At 36.0% G+C, this 19,857-nt stretch overlaps 1 protein-coding gene across 1 annotated transcript in view; it reads right to left on the reverse strand.

The window, feature by feature from the left end:
* Positions 1-213: 213 nt before the first annotated feature.
* ctnna2 (catenin alpha 2) overlaps positions 214-19,857 on the reverse strand; it is a 549,783-nt gene continuing 530,139 nt past the window's right edge. The window contains exons 17-18 of the mRNA XM_088930486.1: positions 15,787-15,921; positions 214-1,318 (exon numbers count right to left, since the gene is read on the reverse strand). Of these exons, the coding sequence (XP_088786612.1) occupies positions 1,031-1,318; positions 15,787-15,921 (423 nt within the window). The 3' untranslated portion in view covers positions 214-1,030. The remainder of the gene's footprint in view (positions 1,319-15,786; positions 15,922-19,857) is intronic.

The raw sequence follows: 19,857 nt of genomic DNA on the forward strand, positions 1-19,857 counted from the left end.
AATAATATTAGAATGAAGCTTATAAGCATAGGGATATTTGAACAATTATCAAATTATTTTTCAGAAGTACAATTTTGAACTATATCAGTCACATCTTTCTTAACTTCTTTAATAGGGATTGACAATGAATTAATGTGAGATGCTTCAGTTTCCTTAAATTCAATATGTTAATATCCTTGAGTCTGAAATTGAATAGAACACAAAATAAAATTCTTACAGTCAAGTTAAAGGGTTTATTTGAGAATTGTGGATACAAAGGCATGTTAGACACTTATTTTTCAAGCAATCCACACAACTACTCGTACTGTTCTCTCTAAATTAAATTTATTAAGTTCTACGCAATGTCCCACCAGGCTGCAATATCTAGTGATATAATTTAAAATAAATAAAAAAGACAATGCCAGTTACCATATTGTGCTTCATATAACACTATATGGGTTAATAGGTAGAAGAAAAAGACTCAGTTGCTAACGTTTCCATATATTTGTAACATAAGGAATTTCATAGCACTACAGTTAACATTAAAACCAAAGTATTAATAAGGTTAGGGAGAAACTGAACAGCCTTGTAAGATCCCTTTATCTTTGACTGCATATTTCTAAACTTCTAAAGCTGAGATTAGACTGTTTAACCTTTGTCCTCATGGTCTGCCAATAATGATAATTATTATAATAGTGATAATAATCATGTTCACAGTAAACAAATCCTTATAACCTTAGTATTATGGGTCCACTTTTATACTGTCATACCTGCCAAAACATTACCCTAGCAAATGTTTCTATCTGAATCATCTGTGTTTACTTTAAAGCCAGAAATGTTTGCCTATAAAATAATGTTATTCTGTGACTTTACTGCCCATGTCTAAGTAACTGATCCCGAAGTGTCTTGGCATTACTGGGTTGACACTTTAACATGCGAATTATCTGGGGTACTGTATGTTCACCATATATAAGAGCTGGCAGGTATGCCTTTCACCAAAAAAAAAAAGAAAGATTAGGTTCTAAGCATTTATTCCTTTGTGCTACATTAATTAAAATGAATCCATGGCCTTAAATTCGCTCAGAGCCTGAACAGGTGAGATGTGCTTCTTCTGGGATCCCCGTCTCACTCGTGTCTGACACTCCTCTGGCTTCTCTCTCTTGACTAGGGGCTTCTTCTCTGGGGCTTTCATCCTCCAAGACACAACAGGCGAGTTCACTGCAGCTGTCCCATAGACCTTCTGGTATTTCGTGGAAGCCACATAAGAGGCCTTGACAGTAAGTACAACTGCATTCATCAGATTCTTGGCTGCCTGGATAAGAGATGTTGCACTGTCCAGCTAAGGAGAAAAAAAACATTGTAGAAGTTTACACTTTTTTTCAAACATATTTTTTTGCAATGCCAACATTTTTTATTATACTAATTCTGCAGAAAGAGTAAAAGAAAAAAAGCTGAATTTCACAATACCACTCCGGTGCGTGCTACAGAGAAGTATCATTCATTAAAAGCTCCCCTTGACTCCTATCAGTATTCTAAAAGAAATTTATTAAATGTTGTAGTGATGTGTTTTGGCAAGGGATAAAATACATCAGTCCAGCCATTAAACACAGCCTTTTCTTCTAATTCTACAAATAAAAATTTGTCAGCTTTTTACGTCAGTGGCTAAAAGGCAAAAGTAAACTTATTCTTTTATGGACATGTTAGTCAACATATGAAGAAGAAAAAAGCAGGCATTAAAGCATCTTTATAGTTACAATTAACACAAGATCATCCTGGTTTCCAGTAAAATTAGGACAGCAATTCTTAATATCTTTATCAAACAACACCAGGCTTTTCCCTGGTTGTGAGAGGCCTATGCTAGAGGATTTTCACTGATTTTGAATGTTTGATTTTCATGTTTCATGTTTCATGTTTCATGTTTCAGGAAAGCATATTGGTACAGTACAGTGCTGTCTTTTCATGAATGTGTCATTCACTCAGTCGTCAATTTAAAATTCTTTCTATGATTTCAATCACACCTTTAAAGACATAAACTGTGTTTAGAATTAGCATCCACACAGGTCATGCATTTTCCTTTCAATTCATTTGTTTTCTGTAACGTTACAAATCCATAGTACACGTTTGCCCCTGAAGGAGTGAAAAGGCTCATTTAATGACCCTGAATTCCAGCTGGTATAAAAAAGAACCTTGGGTTAAAGTCTCCTAAAAAGCCCAAGGACTCAGGATTTGAAAAGAATAGGCAGTAATTGAATCCCTACAGGAAAGAGTGAATTGATTAAACAATGACAAACATCTTGCACTGTAAGTAAATGTGCGAATTACCTCTAAAAAGAGCATGCAATCTCACTAGATGGAGATGTAACCACTGCACCCTATCTGACACCTTGATATTTCTATTAATTCTTGCAACAATTTTCTGTGCTTTGTCTTGTTTTAATGAGTTTTCAGTGGTAGAGGATTGGGGTCACAGTGTTATATAACCTTTCCAGTTACCACACAGCATTAACAAAGTCTGTGCTACTTTCCTCCAACAGTAGTAATACTAGACTCTGGTAAGATACAGTACTTTTGCTTATATTACATTCATTTTGAAAGTATCTTGCAGAAGTTAAAATGACTCTCTGCGTAACGCTCATTACAAAAGGTTCTTCCTTTTTTTAAAATAAGACTGCAATGAATATCATAATATGCAAAGTTACAAACCCATGCATTGAAATCTCCCAAAACCCATTATTCTTAGCCTCATTTTAAGAGTCATAGGTAGTTATTGACAATTACACATTTAAACTATGGACAATGATTTACAGTATTGACCAACATTTATTGATTTAATGTACAGTATTGATGTAAAAAAAATAGGACAGTGTGGTGGTGCATTGCCAGCCTTGTAGCAATGGGGCCCTGGGCTCAATTCCGGACCTGGGGCGCTATCTGTGTGGAGTTTGTATGTTCTCTCCATATTTGCAAAAGTTTTCGCTGGGTCTCATACTGGTAGGTTAATTGGCTTCTTTGACAATTGGCCCTGGTGTGAATGTGTGCATGTCTGTGTGTGCCCTGTGCATCCCATCAAGGGTGTAGTCTGACTTGAACCCATTGCTTTCTGAAATAGGTGCCCACTCCCCTGCAACTTTGAGTTGGATACAGCGATTAGAAAAAGGCTGGTTGGATGTAAAAAAAAAAAACCTCTAAGAAGAAGAAAATAAAGATTCAAGAAACCGAACAGCTACACTATATACAGTAAAATGTCGCTAAGGTCACTTATTCGTCAAAGTGTTTTATACTGAATTCAGTCAAAGAAGATAGTTGTTCAGTTACAGTAACTTCTCACTGCTAAAGTGCACCTATTAATAATTGCTATTTATAATACACTCCAAATTGAAGAAGGAAAGTTAAGATGTATTACTTGCAAAAAAATAAATCATTTTTTAACCCTTTTATTCAGTGAGAAATGTGCCTTTTGTAGTCCACCAGATTTTCTTAATCTGTTTTCCTTCAATGTTATATTATGTGATATGAGTTTTTGAATTTATACTTATTTTTATGTTTCTGTAAATGCAGGTTAACTTATTAAGCTCAAATGCTGCTCTTTTTCAATTTTAAATATGGCAAAATATGCCAGAGGGGCTTATTTAATGCTTTTCACTTGTTACTGCTACCTGATGAAAATTAACACACAACAACAAAACAAGCTACACTTCCAACACTACAACAAACCTGAGATCAGAACTGTGGAGTCTAGCTAAAACACTTCTAAACAAGAAATCATTTGTAACAGGCATCCTGGATTTATGTGAAAATGTATTGAACTCTTAAAAACAAACTATAATAGGAGGACATGCCTATCATGCATCATTATAATATTTTATGGCAAATCTTGATGAGCAAAACATATTTGGACCATTCAGTAACATTAGTTTATAACTGTCTACTGTTAACTCTAGTTTCTGATTATCTCTCAGTATGTACACAGTAAGAGGACTTGCAGGACATGTTATTATGCAACAGAATTAAAACTGAATGCTTTCATTGTTAATTGAGTAATTCAGAACATAGCATAAAAAACACTTTCCCTACATGCCTTCCTGAAGTCATTACAAGGAGGTGCAGAAAACATATATTTTACAGTGAACTAAACGGGTATTTACTTGCACACAGCAGTAAAACAATCTTAGAATTTAACATTGCTAACTTGTCGTATCAGTGACTACAAGTAACACTGGATTATTTAAACTTGCTTTCACAGTTTGCTTTCACATGAAGTTGAAGTGAGTGCTGGTTTGGAAATGATGAGCTTGGGATTTACACTCTAAGTCTCCTCTTTTAGTAATTTTTCTTTTAGCTTTGGCCACAGTTGTTATTACAGGTACCATTTTATTTTCTGCATGTATTGATTGCAGTTAAAAACATTAACTTTTTTATCAATAGATAATCATCATATTTTATCTTCCTCCTTGGAGCCATGGTAACAGACCAACTACAAATGATTGCCCAGCCCATTAGCTAATGGTTCACCCCAGATTCCATCCATATTGCTCTCTTGTCTTAATTAGTTCTAAAAGCTGCCATTGGAGCTTTATACATAGGTAATGGGTTAGCATAACCTGGTGTTTTCCTTTCTTCCTTTCCTTTTCCTTTGACATCCTGGTCAAATGATACTTATAATATCACTACAAGCACTAACTATTATAATTATGGAAATCCATGGAGGTTTTCAGTATATAAAACTTTTTAAAAAGGGGCCAGTACATGAGCAAAGAATAATATTAATTAAAATGGCAAAATACAGGGCATCCCGCTTGAATACCTCTGCCATATGGATGGTATTGATTGGTCATGTTTCACTCACTGGGTATAATTGTACTACCCATGTATTTATGAGTGTACAATGTATGGAAGATGTAATGTGCAGTTTTGTTATCTTCAAAATGGCACTCAAGAATAAATTAATGTGTTTACCTGAATGATTATAAGGTATGTTCCGTGAAGTGGAATTAAAGACCAATACTGCTGATGGTTATGGAATGCTACAAGATCTGTGTGCCTTCAAAAGTACAGAACAATGTTTGTAGAAAAAAAATTGTAAAGTCAAACTCATCAGTCTGATTTGAATGAGAAATCAAGCTACCCCTTGCTATCAAAGCTAATCAGGAGAAACAGGGCAAGTAAAAAGCAACTTATAAACATTAAATATCATTGGTTACTCCTGAATAAAGTAAGGTAACTGTAAATATACATCAAATACCAAACTAACAAAAGTATAGTTCACATATTCATATTTTATAATGTTTTCAAACTGCTATGACATTCGCATATTACAAAATAATTACATACACTGTGGTGTATCTTATTTTGTGATTTTAAGGAGAGAATATAGTGTGAAACACATATCCAGAAATAAAACTAGAGCACTGAGATAAAGATGACCAGTGGCAGCTTGCTGTTAATTGCTTCTTGGAGCTGCCATGCCTTGTTAGAGGCTGTGTAGAACATATTCTTATCTAGGCTATTATTGCTATATGCTATAGCCTGTGGCTCGCTGTTTTGGTGGCAATTACTGGCATTAAGTCAAAGCTTAAAGTTAACTGTGTCATTATGAGCTGTAGGACATGTAAGCATAAATATAAATGGCAAATATTGCATTTGCCCTGACACCATCATATTTAAAAATATTAATTTAAACACATGCAACTGTTTTAAATAAACAACAGCCACATATTGACATTTTCAAATGCGATGTGAGAATGGTAGTCACAAAATTTTATTTTCAGGATCATAATCTTCAAAGAAGAAGTACCTATCTGCATAAAACACCTAATATGAATGCTATTAACACATGTGGCATAATCTAACAAGCTGCAGTGTGAGTCACTGTCCAGAAACTAGTGTTTCAAGGCTATTTTCTAATCACAAATGTGCAATGAAGATGTAGAAAAATGTCTCTCTCAGGCAAATCCAGATCAGTAATAAATTCATGTTAAAATGCCTGCTCTTGTATTTACTGCTCTATATCTTATATTTTAATATATTTCTTTTTAAATTTGTGGTGCCTCATTTTTTCTCAGTTATTTAGCAGGGCTTCTTTTCTGTACTGAGACAATTGACAAGGTATTCTCCATAAAATATTACCAATATTAGAAAAAGAATGCTAGGAGGAATAGTAATCCATCAGAGTTTCTTTTTAACTTCTGAAGCTATAATAGACCTAGAAAAGTAATTTATAAGCTGTTGTATATTGTAAAAAACAGAAGAAGCATCCTATTCGTCTCACTGATAGATGTAGGAGACAGTAGATTTCAAAATAGATAAAGACGCTTGCTTTTCTAAATGTAAAATAAGACTGTCAAACCACTTTAATAAAATCTTGCACTGAGGCTAGATGATTCAGAACAAATAAATAAGAGGCCAAGATAATACACTGGATCCAATAAGTATTTTTGTATCATTTGTATTAACTCTAAAAACAGTAGGTCCTGATGAATTGAATAGAAAAAGTATGAAATTTCAAATAAGCATATTGATGTTCCACCTAATGGTTAAAAATGTGAGAGAACGTTATGATGTCATCCCAGAATAAAAAAAGATCTTCCAATAAAGTTTACAGTATATAATGAATTAGATATTTGTAAATCTTTAGATTAGGTAAAGCTTTTGTATAAGAAACTAAGGAAATTGCATCAAACTAACAGATAAGGCTGAACCCACAGATGAAGAGGGACACATGGTATATAGTCTTATTTGCTCTTTGTGTGATGCAGCCTTCATAAAACATTGCTGAAAACACTGCTTTTGCTATCTCGCAGATTTAGACGCAATGTAGAATCTGACAAGCAGGGTGAAAACATAGTGTCAGACACATGGACAGATATGAAATCCAAGTGTAATATTGCCCCACTATGTGAGTAATATGGGCCTCAGTTATTCAAAACTCACTTTAAACAGTTTTCCTCGTTTGTCTTTCTATCATACATAACTCGCCTTTATATGTTGTCAATCACTGCTTATTAAATACGCTGCTCTCCAGCTACAGTTTTTGTGTCAGCTACAGTATAGAGTATGTATTTAAGACATGTCATGTTCATCCATCTTAGAAGAGACCTCTAACCTAGCAAAATATAAGGAAATATTTACTGCACACATGACAGTAATTAATGTTGCAACAGCAGTGATGATTGTGATATCCATTTTTGCTTCCTATATTGAAATATTGTAGAGTATTTTAATCAATATCTAAACTTACAATCAGTAATATCCATGAGCAACTAGAGTACATAGCACCCAACAGAGAATATTATAAAAAGAACTTTACCTTCTGTTTTATCATATAATGAAACAAAGAAGGAATAACAGATTCTGGAGAGGAGGAGCTGTCTAATTGTAAATTAAAATAAGCGACAGGCAAATCATATCAGTAAATGGGAAACTATCCACATGTTTGTGGATATTTCCCTAGTACTTCTCACTGGTTGCTTTCACTTATAAGTAATAGTAACACTAGTTTGGAAAGACATACAAAAACAAATGGTATTCTAGGAAAAAAAGTGCATTTGCCATATTGAAATTCATTCCATGCTTATCTTGCTCAAATTTTCAAAACCTTTTTTTTCTAATTTCTTGCAGTGTGAAGAAAAGACACATCAAACAGCCTGTTGAAAAGAAACATGTTGTTTTCAAAAGAAACTGGCCTTGCCCGCTCTGCTCTGAGATTTATTCCTCAGCCCATTTAAATATCTTCAGACTTTGCCAGTGTGTTAAGACCTACATAGGGACCTCAAAGGCAATAAAAGAGCTTGAACAAACATAGCCACATTCCCAGAAGTCAAAAGATGGTTTGTGACCTGTGGTTGGCCTTCTGTAATAGTGACTCAAAGGCTGACATTCTTAATAAGATCCCTGGAGGTAATATTAGCTACATAAAAAGGTACTTCTAAAAGAGATTTTTTTGTTTTTTTCCAACTTGTGTTTGTGAAGCCCTGTGACACTGTGTTAAAAGGGGACATATGAACCCAGAAACTAGAAACTTAGATTTCTGCAATCTAGCCAACTCTGTACCCTTAGCACATTGGTTTATTAAACTGAGACTGGCTAAAATACTCCCATCTTATTTGGATAAGTTGTACACCGATATATAGCTGTGGCACTCACAATGTAAAACAAATAGAAAGAATAAAATTAATCTGGACCTTTTTAGACCAGAAAAAAAATTAAAGGGGATAGTTCTCATTCAGAAAAAAGGTTTTTGTCAGAGTATAGATTGGGCTGTATAGACCAGAGGTTGCATGTTCGAATCTGCATTACGTTCACACGTAAGGTATCCTCAGCTTGTTGCACAATACTGGTACAGGTATATGAGCTTGACGTCTTAACTGCATCTATTCACCCTCTGTCATCTCAGTACCTCTATTCAGACCTATTTCAGAAGCTCTTTGTATCTGGTTTTCATCCTTTGCTTGACAAAAAGGGGAAAAAAAGTGTGTCATCACATTACCAGTTATTAAACTAAAAGACCTATGTAAACCACCTTATATGAGTCATCTCATCATGCCATACATATTCCAAAAATAAGTAATTTAAATCAAAGCCAGGCAAATTAACCAACTAGGCCTTTAAATGTCCACCCCCTACCAAGGGTATAAATTATGTCCAACTTCTTAAGGATGTAAATAAATTATTCTGTTTCCTCTACCTCACCAGAAAACATCTCCAAAGACATAGAAAAAAAACAGTTTTTGGAAACTGAGGCTATGATCACCTAACATTCTCTATTCAAGTGCTATTCAAGCTTGAGGACCTTCATTCATTCTGCTTCAGGCATGCAGTGGCATTAGGATGCTGATGTCTTAGGGTCTGTAGAAATAAGTCTACAAATGCTCATACATGTACAGTATGTCAAAAGGTCCAATACATCCCATTTTAGATGTGGACACTGCATGAGGGCTACTGGCTTCGTAGTGAATGGCAAGCACATTTCTAATGTGAGATCCATTATTAATAAACCAGAAAAATATTCTTATGAATATAGGATGCACCCCTGTTTTTAAATAGTTCTTTTTTATTTTTAGAACCATACACAGCAACTGTAACAGATCTCAGTGCAGCATGTTACAGTAGTGACATCATCCCCTTGAAACCTAGACAGCATAATATTCTGCTTTCGGCAAAAGACCTGGTATCTGAGTAGCAGAGTTTGCTGTTGTCTAGGGAGTAACAATGTGTACTCTCTGAACTTGCAAGTAACAGTGATTGAATTCCAGCAGGGGCAGATCAGACCCACATGCATCAAACAACTGCAAACATTAAGTGGGATAAATGCAATCTGTGGTCCTCCAAATTGCCTTACATAGGAAAGCATATGCATGAACACATTGTACAAATGACTAAGGAAGTGCTGCAGGATTGTAATTCATGCACAGAATGTGTAAGAAAGAATTATGAGAGGTAACAAGAATGCTTTTATCAGGGATTGATCACTGATAGGCTACACCTGTTCAGAGGGATTTGTATTCAATGACTGTCCATTTTTTGTTTGTTTGGACTGTTGTGTACAGTATGTAGACACAGTGAAACCAGACAGCTATACTTTTATGTATGGACTTTTACAGGTAGGATCAATTATAAGCGAAACAGTACAAGCTTTCTCCAGAAGGACATATTAATAGTGCAGCAAAATTAAGCATTCACCAAAAGCAAACAATAGAGGCTAAACTACTGCATCCAAAAATGGTAAAAGCTTCCTGTTGGAGTAGCCACTGGGCAATATCTCGGTATTGTCAGGTTTCCTAAAGCTGCTTAGAGCCAACAGATTGAACAAGAAACAAAAAGTGTTTTTCCTAAGATCCAGCTGCTATCAAACAGGATGAAGTTTTATCTTTAGGATCTTTTCTTAGTTGTGCTATAGCTAAAGACAATGGTTTAGTGTCCATAGTAACAACACGATTAGCATCCTTTGAACAATCACCCCCCACTGCTTCATTTTCAACAGTCACTGAACTTACCAATCTATTATTGCTGACAACATGCAAACAGATCAATAAAGAGAATGCTTTATTGAATCAGCAATAAACAGTATATCAACAGATTACATTAACATTCTGGAAATTTATAGTATACAACACAGCCACCCAATACAGACAAGGTACTGCTTTTCAACAATTATATATTACTGACTGAAAGAAAAAGTCCAGTTCACCACAATGTTATTACATGATGCTAAAAACATCACTTTAGAAAGTGCAGCCTAAGATAAACACAAGTGCTTCATGCTGCTTAAAATCTGTATTGTCATGCATCACTATGTAATAATAATAATAATTGCTTACACTTATATAGTGCTTTTCTGGACACTCCACTCAAAGCACCTTACAGGTAATGTAAAGTGCCACCACCACCACCAGTGTGCAGCCCTACCTGGATGATGCGACAGCAGCCCTAGTGCACCGGAACACTCACCACACATCAGGGGAGGAGAGCAAAGTAATGAAGCCAATTCATAGATGGGGATTATTAGGAGGCCATGATTGGTAAGGGCCAATGGGAAATTTGGCCAGGATGCCAGGGTTACACCCATACTCTTTTCAAGAAATACCCTGGGAATTTTAATGACCACAGAGAGTCAGGACCTCAGTTTTATGTCTAATCTGAAGGACGGCACCCATTTACAGTATAGTGTCCCCATCACTATAATGGGGCATTAGGATCCACATGGACCGCAGGGTGAGCGCCCCCTGCTGGCCCCACTAACACCTCTTCTAGCAGCAACCTTGTTTTTCCCAGGAGGTCTCCCATCCAGGTACTGACCAGGCTCACACCTTCTTAGCTACAGTGGGTTGCCAGTTGTGAGCTGCAGGGTGATATGGCTGCTGGCTGATCTCCTCACACATCAAGTAAATTAAATTCTTGTTAGTATTGTGAATTCATATAGAATGGTTTTAATACAGAAGCCTTGTGCTCTCTGTCACGATTGAATTGTAATTCTGGAACATTCAGGTGGTTCATCCAATATTTCCCAGGTGCCTCCAACCTCTGATATAAGATGACAAGTCTCCATTATTGCCAGTTTAAAAATTGATCATTTCAGCAACTGAATGACGGGCGATGAGCTGCGAATAGTTTAATTTAGTCTAAAGGAAGAGCTTCTATACTACAATTACTTTGAAACTCTGCTAAAGTAGGCTAATTTATCATGCAGGTACTCTTATTGTACTCAAGCAAGATTTTTTCTAAAACTGTGAGGGCTTTTTGTTAACTTTCTGAATGAAATTTATCTTTGTCCTTTTTGAAAAATATTGAGATTCTTTGAACTGGGAACATTAATAGTGGGGCTGTTGGGACATAATGGCTGTTTCACATTCTGCTACACTTCAGAGGCAGATGAAGTGTAGGGAACCTTTGGCATGAAAATGTCTACATACATGCAAGGCATGAAATTAGAATTATGACACATTCTGTGTAGCTTCACTTCTTAATCATTATCGATAAAAAAAACCAATATGCATACACTGTGTATATTCACAAAAGAAAACTTATAAAAAGTGCCACCACATTTTTTATTTTAGTGTTTTAATAATTAGGGGGCAAATTTAAAGAAATAAAACTTGAACATCATTGAATTAAAGGAGGTAAATGTGCTTTAGATTATAGAGACCTGACAGCCAGGTGAAGAGGAGGTTCTGTAAACCAACTGTCAGGGCTGTAAGAGCAAACAAGAGTCCCAAGTAACAGTCATGACCTTGTGCGTTCTATATCTACCCTGCAAGATTATGCAGAAGATGTCTACCTTATTTAATCAGCACATAACATAAATATTGCCATGTATACAGTATATATATATCATTTATATAACATATTTTTTGTTTTTAGCACTATCATTATTGTCTCTATGGTCTCTTGTGTGTTTACCACATACACTACATATATCTGTACTTGTTAGTTAAGTCACTTGTGCAATTAGGCATTCTCACTTGCTGAATTATTTGGTATTTTTTAAATATTTTGTTTTTCATTTTGTATTTATATTTTTGAGTGCACAGCTTCTAGTTGGTTATGTCACATTGTGTGATGAAAATTAGGTTTTAATTAGTGATTACATCACTTGGGCTTTATTACGTCACCCTTGCCTTGGGCAAGTTTCAGAAGACAAAGGGAAACAACAGGAAACATGACAACTACCCGATAGAGGGAATTGACCACCCGCCTCAGAGAATACTCAGTAATCACAACTTCTGCCTTACAGGTAAAAAGGGTATAATTACCTTCAGTAGGTGGTTAAGCACTAAATATTATGATTGTAAGATTTTATGTAGTACTGTTTCCTTTTTGCCTGTAGTAATTATAAGAATGTTTTATCAATTCTGATTTAATCGTCTGTTTTGTCTTCTAATCCCACATTACAGATACTGAGATTATGTACAGTACAGTATATATGTATATTTTTATCCCTGCTATTGTCACGATCGTAAACCCCTCATCTTAAGGGCGCTCCAGCCCTTCCTTGTTTTTTACTCATCTCCCGCACCTGCTCCCTGTTCCAGCCCCCTTTTCAGTTTCCCTTAAAAGCCAGACGCTGACGCTATTCCAGGCTCTGCATTGGTTTTTGTTCCAGGGGAGTCCGGGACCCGGCAGTGCCCGGTCCCGTTAAGGTTTTACTTCCTGTATTTGTCCCTGTTTCTGTTCCCATGCCAGTTCCGACCCGGTTCTTGTTTTTATCTTGTCTGTCTCGGATGGATCGCCTGGCTTTGGACTTTTGCCCTGTTTTTGGATTCCCCTTTTGGACTCAGCTCCGGACTGTTTGCCTCGGCCACACCTCCCCCAACCACTAGCACACCTATCTGGGGTTGAAGAGTTTGTAAAGCTTTTGAAAACAAAAATGTGCTTTGCATTTTAAAGCTGCTTAAAAAAAAGTAAAATCCTTGTTGAGATCAATCTGAATAGGCCAAAGCAGACAGGTACTGGCACGAGAATAAGAGAGTGTGGAAGATCCTACGAAGAAAGAAAAATCTGGAAATTCACCTTTATAGAAATCATTATCATATTCTTTGTAATACACGATGTATAGATAACTTTTAATTTGTGGAATTGCAAGCTTTTCTCTTCCCTTTAGCTGCTCTGTTACAGTTATTTAGATTTTTATTCGAACCCCTTCTAGTCATGATCGCGAACCCACTATTCCAGCACTTTAACCGTCCACAATACTGTGAATGAAACAAAGGCCTTTATTTCATTGTAGGATTCAAGGCAAACAAGATACTCGGTATTCGATTTGTTCTTGTATGGAAGTTTATGTAAAATGCAATGAAAGTGTCAACATTCACTGAAGATTAGATGAAAAAGAAGGGTTCAATGATGATCTTGTGAATGTTCTGGTTGGTGGGCTGTGTGATTACGAGAAAGTGATTGTTTGAGGGGCACTGAGCTAGAGGAAAGAACTTGAAAGCAAACATGAAAGGGATACAGGTGATCATATTGGCAGGTCATTGTTCTCTAGGCAATGGGAGGAGTCAATAGAATTTGAAGGTGTAATGTGAAAAATTTACTCTAACTTCATTTGGAATACATTTCACAATTATGGAAGCTGCATTATTAAAAAGGACAAATAAACGCAACAGTGGCTCACTTTCAAACATCTTTTTGCATTTCATTAAAAAATCAGAACAAATCAAGACCTTAACAAAGGCTTATTCAAGTACACAGCAACATTCCAGGTTTCATGGTATACTTCATGGTACTGTATATATACATTGGTTGAAATAATCAGAAGAAGTAAAATGAAGAGATGTTGATCAATACTTGGTAGTAGCACCTTTGATAGCTGGATGTCTGTCCCAAATTTGTATATCAGGAAAGTGCACATTTCACCCATTTTTCTTTGCAAACCTGCACTGTAAAGATTTTTGGGGATCCCTGATGGTCAAGAATCTTCAGGTTTTGCCATTAGAGGTTCTATCAGCCCCGTAACATAATGCTGCTACCACCATGCTGGACAGTAGAGATGTTGTTGACTAAGTGATGCACTCTTGGATTTGCCCTAAACTGAGGGCTTTAATTTTAGACCAGAAAGTACCAATTTTGACTCGTCGAACCACAAACCACGTTGAACCACTTTTGCCACAAGTGTACAGTATCACTTAAATGCTCAGCTGCAAAATTCATGTGTGATTTGAGAAGTTTTTTTTTCCCATGCTGCCAGGTAAGTGTTTTGATAGGTGTACTATTGACTTTATGGACATTTTCTCCCATGTTAATCATTGAACTCTTTGCCTCACAGTGGCATTCCTAACCACTTTCCTCCTTACCCGGCTGCTCAGTTTTGAGGGACAGCCTACTCTAAATAGTATGTGGGTAGTATGATACAATTCCACTTCTTAATGATAGATTTCACAGTGGTCAAAGGCACATTCAGTGTCTGTGCAATATTTCACACCTTTCTTTCATTTTTACCGCTTCTACGACTTGAGTTGTCTGGAAAGCTCCTTGGTCTTTTATTCATGGATGAATCTTTGCTTCACTACCTGACCAAGATCCCTGAGAGAAAGGGGTGTATGTACTGCATTCTAAAATCATAATTGTGAACCACAATTATTCCACAGACAATGGCTATTCAGCTAATTCATAAAAAAAAAATTAAGTATCAGATTTGGTTTGCGATCGCACAAAAAAGCAGGTGTATACTTTTGTAATCAACATATTTTAATTCATGATTTTGACTTGCAGTTTTTACTGGAATTTACCTTCTTTCATTCATACAGATGTTGAGTCTGAGCACTCACATTCTGATTGAAAACATTTGTCATTCAACCACAATACTTTTGAAAGGCACTTTTTTACTTCTATTACACTACTTAATCACAGAGTACAAGTGTCTTTTTACATTACAAAAGCTTTTTGCTGCAGTATTGCTATCTACAGCAGGGACTTTCTTCTTTTCTGATAGAAAGTTCACCTTGTCTTTCATAAAAATCACCTGCCACCAGCACTGAATTTCACATAAGGCTTCTCTTGGCTACTGACATCTCAATGCTACATTACAATTTCCAATGAAGTGCATACTGCAACTACTTTTGAAAACAACTTCACAAACCTCAAAAGGAATAAAAACAGGATCTTATTGTCATTTCTATTTTTCTTCACATTTGTAGAGAAATGCAAGGCAGGTAGTATACTGAATATTTTCATGCAGAGGGATAACTTTCAAAGCCATTTATATAACAGTTTGAACTGATGACATAAAAAGCCTAAGGGTTAAAGCCTGCTGCATATGATATCATTCGAGTAGATGTGAACAAAACACGTGTTCTTTCAAAGTCATTACAGGAACAGATTGCATACTGTCAGGTAAAGGTCAATGGCTAGATAGTCTAATCGTTATTTTATTCTATGATAACCACACCTGTGACTTCAGATGAGTTTAATCCCTGGCACCTTGCCTACAAGCATCTGCTGTGGTTACTGTTATATCAGGTATACTTGCTCCCCAGTGTGCCCTCTGCACCTATCAATCTCCATCCTTAATTGTGGCAGCCTACATCTGGATGAGTACAGATGTGCACTGCCATTCCCTGAAGAAATGTGCAAGCTCATGGAAATTATGACTTACGAAGTGCTCTGAGGCAGGGCTTAAGAAGTAAATAATAAAACTTTGATTTTCTATTTGAGTTAATAACAACAAAAATCAGGCATTAGATTTGCATTTCACAGTTATCCTTCAAGAATTGTTTAATGGAAAAGTCCCTTAAATCAATTGAAGCATTTTAAAGCTGTGTGTGAGACCAGTTATTCAACTGCTCAGGGATAGTCCTGAAATTGTTAACTTACCCCAGATACAATGAGCTCTCCACCTAGGTTCTGGACCTCAGCCTTCACCTTGCTGCAGATGTTGAGCTGATGGCAATAGAGAGCAATTCTCTGCAAGTATGCCAACAAGTCCTGCTTGCAGGCTGAATCAGGACACTGTAAGACAAAAAAATACACTTTGGTCAGGTGACAAGGCTGTTGTGGTTTGAAACGGGAGGCAACCCAACATATCAAGCTGCATTTGGATCATGCACACAATTATGTTGTAAACTAAAATGATTTCTCCACATTGAACCATAGAGAAAGGTTCTTTAAGAAACAGAATTTAAAGAACCTAGCATTGTGGCACATGGGAACTCATTTGTTATATGAATGCACACACACATTAAAAAAGAAGCCAGTGTTTTTTTGAATGCATATGATTATATCAAGAATCCACTCTTCAGCTGAGGAAGACACTAGCATTTTAATTGAGTATAATCCTGAGTGTTAGCTTGTTGAACAGGCTATAGGCTGTTGCAGAGGTTGAATTGTTTAATGTACAGTATCTTGATTTTGTACAATTGTAGTTCTATCATAATTTCTATCAAATTTAGCATCTTAAAATACTTGCTTTCCATGTGTACAGTACTTGAGACTGAGCTGAACAATCTGTATTACCTTGACAACCTCAATCAGAATATAAAAGAGCTTTCATGCAGTCACAAGATCTAATGTGAGATTTCAAATGGTCTATATCATGTTTCATAACAAAGGAGGAAGCAGTGACAGATTTTTTTTTTTCCTGTGGACTCTGAACACAACAGGCATACATTAGCTTTATAAATATCAGATAAGGTAAACTGTAAGGCCAAGAAAAGGAACCTGGCATCTTTTCTTGTAGCATAATGTACATTTTATTTTATACATTCAGTTTATCTGATCAAATGTCTAGCACAGAAAGAAACACAATACACTTTTAATCCATGAATGAACTTCTAGGTTCTCTAAATGGTCTTTCAAATCAATAAAACATTTTGTTCTAATTTGGAGTACTACACGACTGGAATAAAAAAAGTGTTGAAATGCTAAGCTCATAGTGCTTAGATATATTCGTTACCCAGAACCAGGTCTACAAGACAAATCCACTTGGAATTATTAAGAAGAGAAATCCTTTTATAAGGAAAATAGGCTTCTTAAAAGAGAACTCATCCCTTTAGCCATGACACAATTAAAAACAGATCAATTTCAGTAAAACTACTCTCTATGAAAACTAATACAATCACAGAAATAAGTTCCAAGCTGTCAAGTTTGAAATCCATTTTGGTTTTATAATGCAGAAGATAAAAGCTGTGGAAAGCATGTAAATGAATGAATGGGTAGTGTGTGTCCAACTGACCATTAAACTGACAATGCTTTACAGTTTAACTAGTTTAGAGGTTAACTGTTTACTTTTGTTTTGATAAAAGAGATGCATTTTGTCAATGTTTTCAGATTTTTACAAGTGAATCCTAGCTTTAAAGGTCTATGGGTCATATTCATAAACCTTTTAACTTCACACTAATTTTACAAGGCTAGCACAGTGGTGCAGTCATTAGCATTGCTGGGGCCCTGGGTTTAATTCCAGACCTGAGGCGCTCTCTGCGTGTAGTTTGTACTGTACTGTGTTTCCATGGGTATTCTCCGGATGCTCCAGTTTCTTCCCACAGTCCAAAGACATACTGTTTGATTAATTGGTGTTTGGAAAAATTAGCCCTGGTGTGAGGTTGTGCGTGTCTGTGTCTGTGTATCTGCCCTGCGATGGATTGACATCTAGTCCAGGGTGTACTCTGCCTTGCACCTGTTACTTGTTGACACTGAATTGGATGAAGAGGTGAGAAAATGGATGGATAGATTAATTTTATCACATGATTCCTTTTTAAATAAAATACTCCAACTTGGTTTAGATGTTTTTTTTGCAATCTTATCCAGCTCTAAGGATCTCAGGTAGTTCACTGCCATTGCATAACTAAGTTGTTATGGTGTGATATTGGCAACAGTTAAATTTCTCAAAATTCACAATCCACACATTACAGTGTGATGTACTAAATGAGTCATATACAAAACACTTAAACTAAGAAGGGACAAAAAGTATTTTATTTCTTGCAAACAATCTGTCATAACTGATTTATATTTATTTTTATGGCGATTATTTGTCAACAGATTAAACTGTAAAATAAATACAACATGATAGTATTAGGAATATGTTATACAATGAACTCATAAGTTGTAATTAGTCATCACACAGTATCTTCTATTGGTATTCTTGCAAATTATTTTAATAAAAACATTTCATGTTATTACTGACATTACTCGATCAACTGGGAAGAAATCTGGGAAGATCTTAAGCGCAGATGTGCATTGTACCATGTGTACAGTACATGGCAGTTATTATATCAGTGCATGCTGACTTGGTTAAAAATCATCAATCAAGTTTTTAAGTCAGAAGCATGTTTACGATTTTGAGTTGGAAGTTGGTAAGGACATTTTTCTAATTGGAAGATGATCACAGGATGCCTTTGGTGATACCAGAGAGAACGAAAACAGCTAAATGCATGTTTATTGTTGGTATTTGGAAGTGTAAGATAAACTCTTCACTCAACTTCTGAAAATGGTAAAGACTACACCCTGGCTGTGGTGCATCACAGTATCTGTAGTGACAAGGGACTAGGCTATGAGTGCCGAAGAATGCCCGAGGCCTTCATTCTGATGAAGCAGACTTCCAAACTGGTCCATTGGTGCCACAAAAAAAATCCACAATATGTATTTCTGAAAATGCCCCCTATACCACTGGTCCAATGACCAGTAAAGAGAAGTCCATCCATCTCTTTTCTTCTAAGCACTTTATTTAGCACATGGGTCATGGGGAAAGCTAGAACCTAACCCAGTAAGCAACAGATGCAAAGCAAGGTACACCCTGTGCGGGACACCAGTCTATTGCAGGGCATACACAGGGCACACACAAACACAATCACGCACACACTCACACCAGGGCCAGTTTTTCACAGAATTCAGTTCAATGCCAGTATGTCTCTGAACTGTGGGAGGAAACTGGAGAACCTGGCAGAATGTAAACACAGGGAGAACAAACAAACCCTACACAGATAGCACCAACAATGCTAACCACTGCACCACTGTGTAACCCATGAAAGAAAGTAATCATTGACAAATATTTCATTTTCCACTTCTTATTTCACTTATTTTACCTTTCATGTATATTGATCACTAGTAAATACAGTTGCGTTTTATACAAAAGTAAAACAATTTCTAGAAAAAGTTGACATTATTAGGTCAATTAACTTCACTGCCAAAATCAGATGATTATGTCTCTAAACTGTTGCCCATTTACCGTATTTTGTATATTCTAAAAGAGCACTTACAGTCCTCTTTTATAATTACAACTGAGACACAATTTTACACAAATAAAAAATGTAAAGATTATTTACTGCATCTGAATAGTTCAGCTACAAAAGCTAAATTCATCGACCTTAAAACAATTTGGCAGACCTTGCTTTGGCATGCAAATCGTTTTTTCATTGCTTTTTATATATATGGGTAATAAGCCATTTATTTACCAGATTTTCCTCCGATGTAAATAAATGCAATGGCCCATTAGTTAGAGATGCAGGGGTTCAGAGGCAAGTTTCATACTCTCTAGCGAGAACAGATTTTACATCATTACCGAAAAGCAATTCAATTGACCTAACAAAAATAGTATGTATAGCAGCCATATTTCACAATTTTGTGTTTTACAGTAGTGGGGGTGCATTTACTCATTTACTTGCAATTCATGTTTTTATTGAATGATGATTGAATAAATTGAGCTCTATGCACTTCCACCATGATACAGTATGTCCAATTAATGAATGTAAGATAGTACTAAAAGTCTTTAAGATTAACTAATCACCTACTGTGTAACCAATGCTATTCTACCAATCCTACTTTAATACCTGAGAGATGTTATTCATTAAAAATCAACAAAGCTCTTTCAATGGTCACTTCATACATGGGCAATAACTACTGATTCGAAAATGCGAATGTAGCACCCATCTACAAGATCAGTGACAAAACCAA

This window comes from Atractosteus spatula, chromosome 1 (genome assembly GCF_055471065.1).
Source record: "Atractosteus spatula isolate fAtrSpa1 chromosome 1, fAtrSpa1.hap1, whole genome shotgun sequence".
Taxonomy (NCBI): Eukaryota; Metazoa; Chordata; class Actinopteri; order Semionotiformes; family Lepisosteidae; genus Atractosteus; species Atractosteus spatula.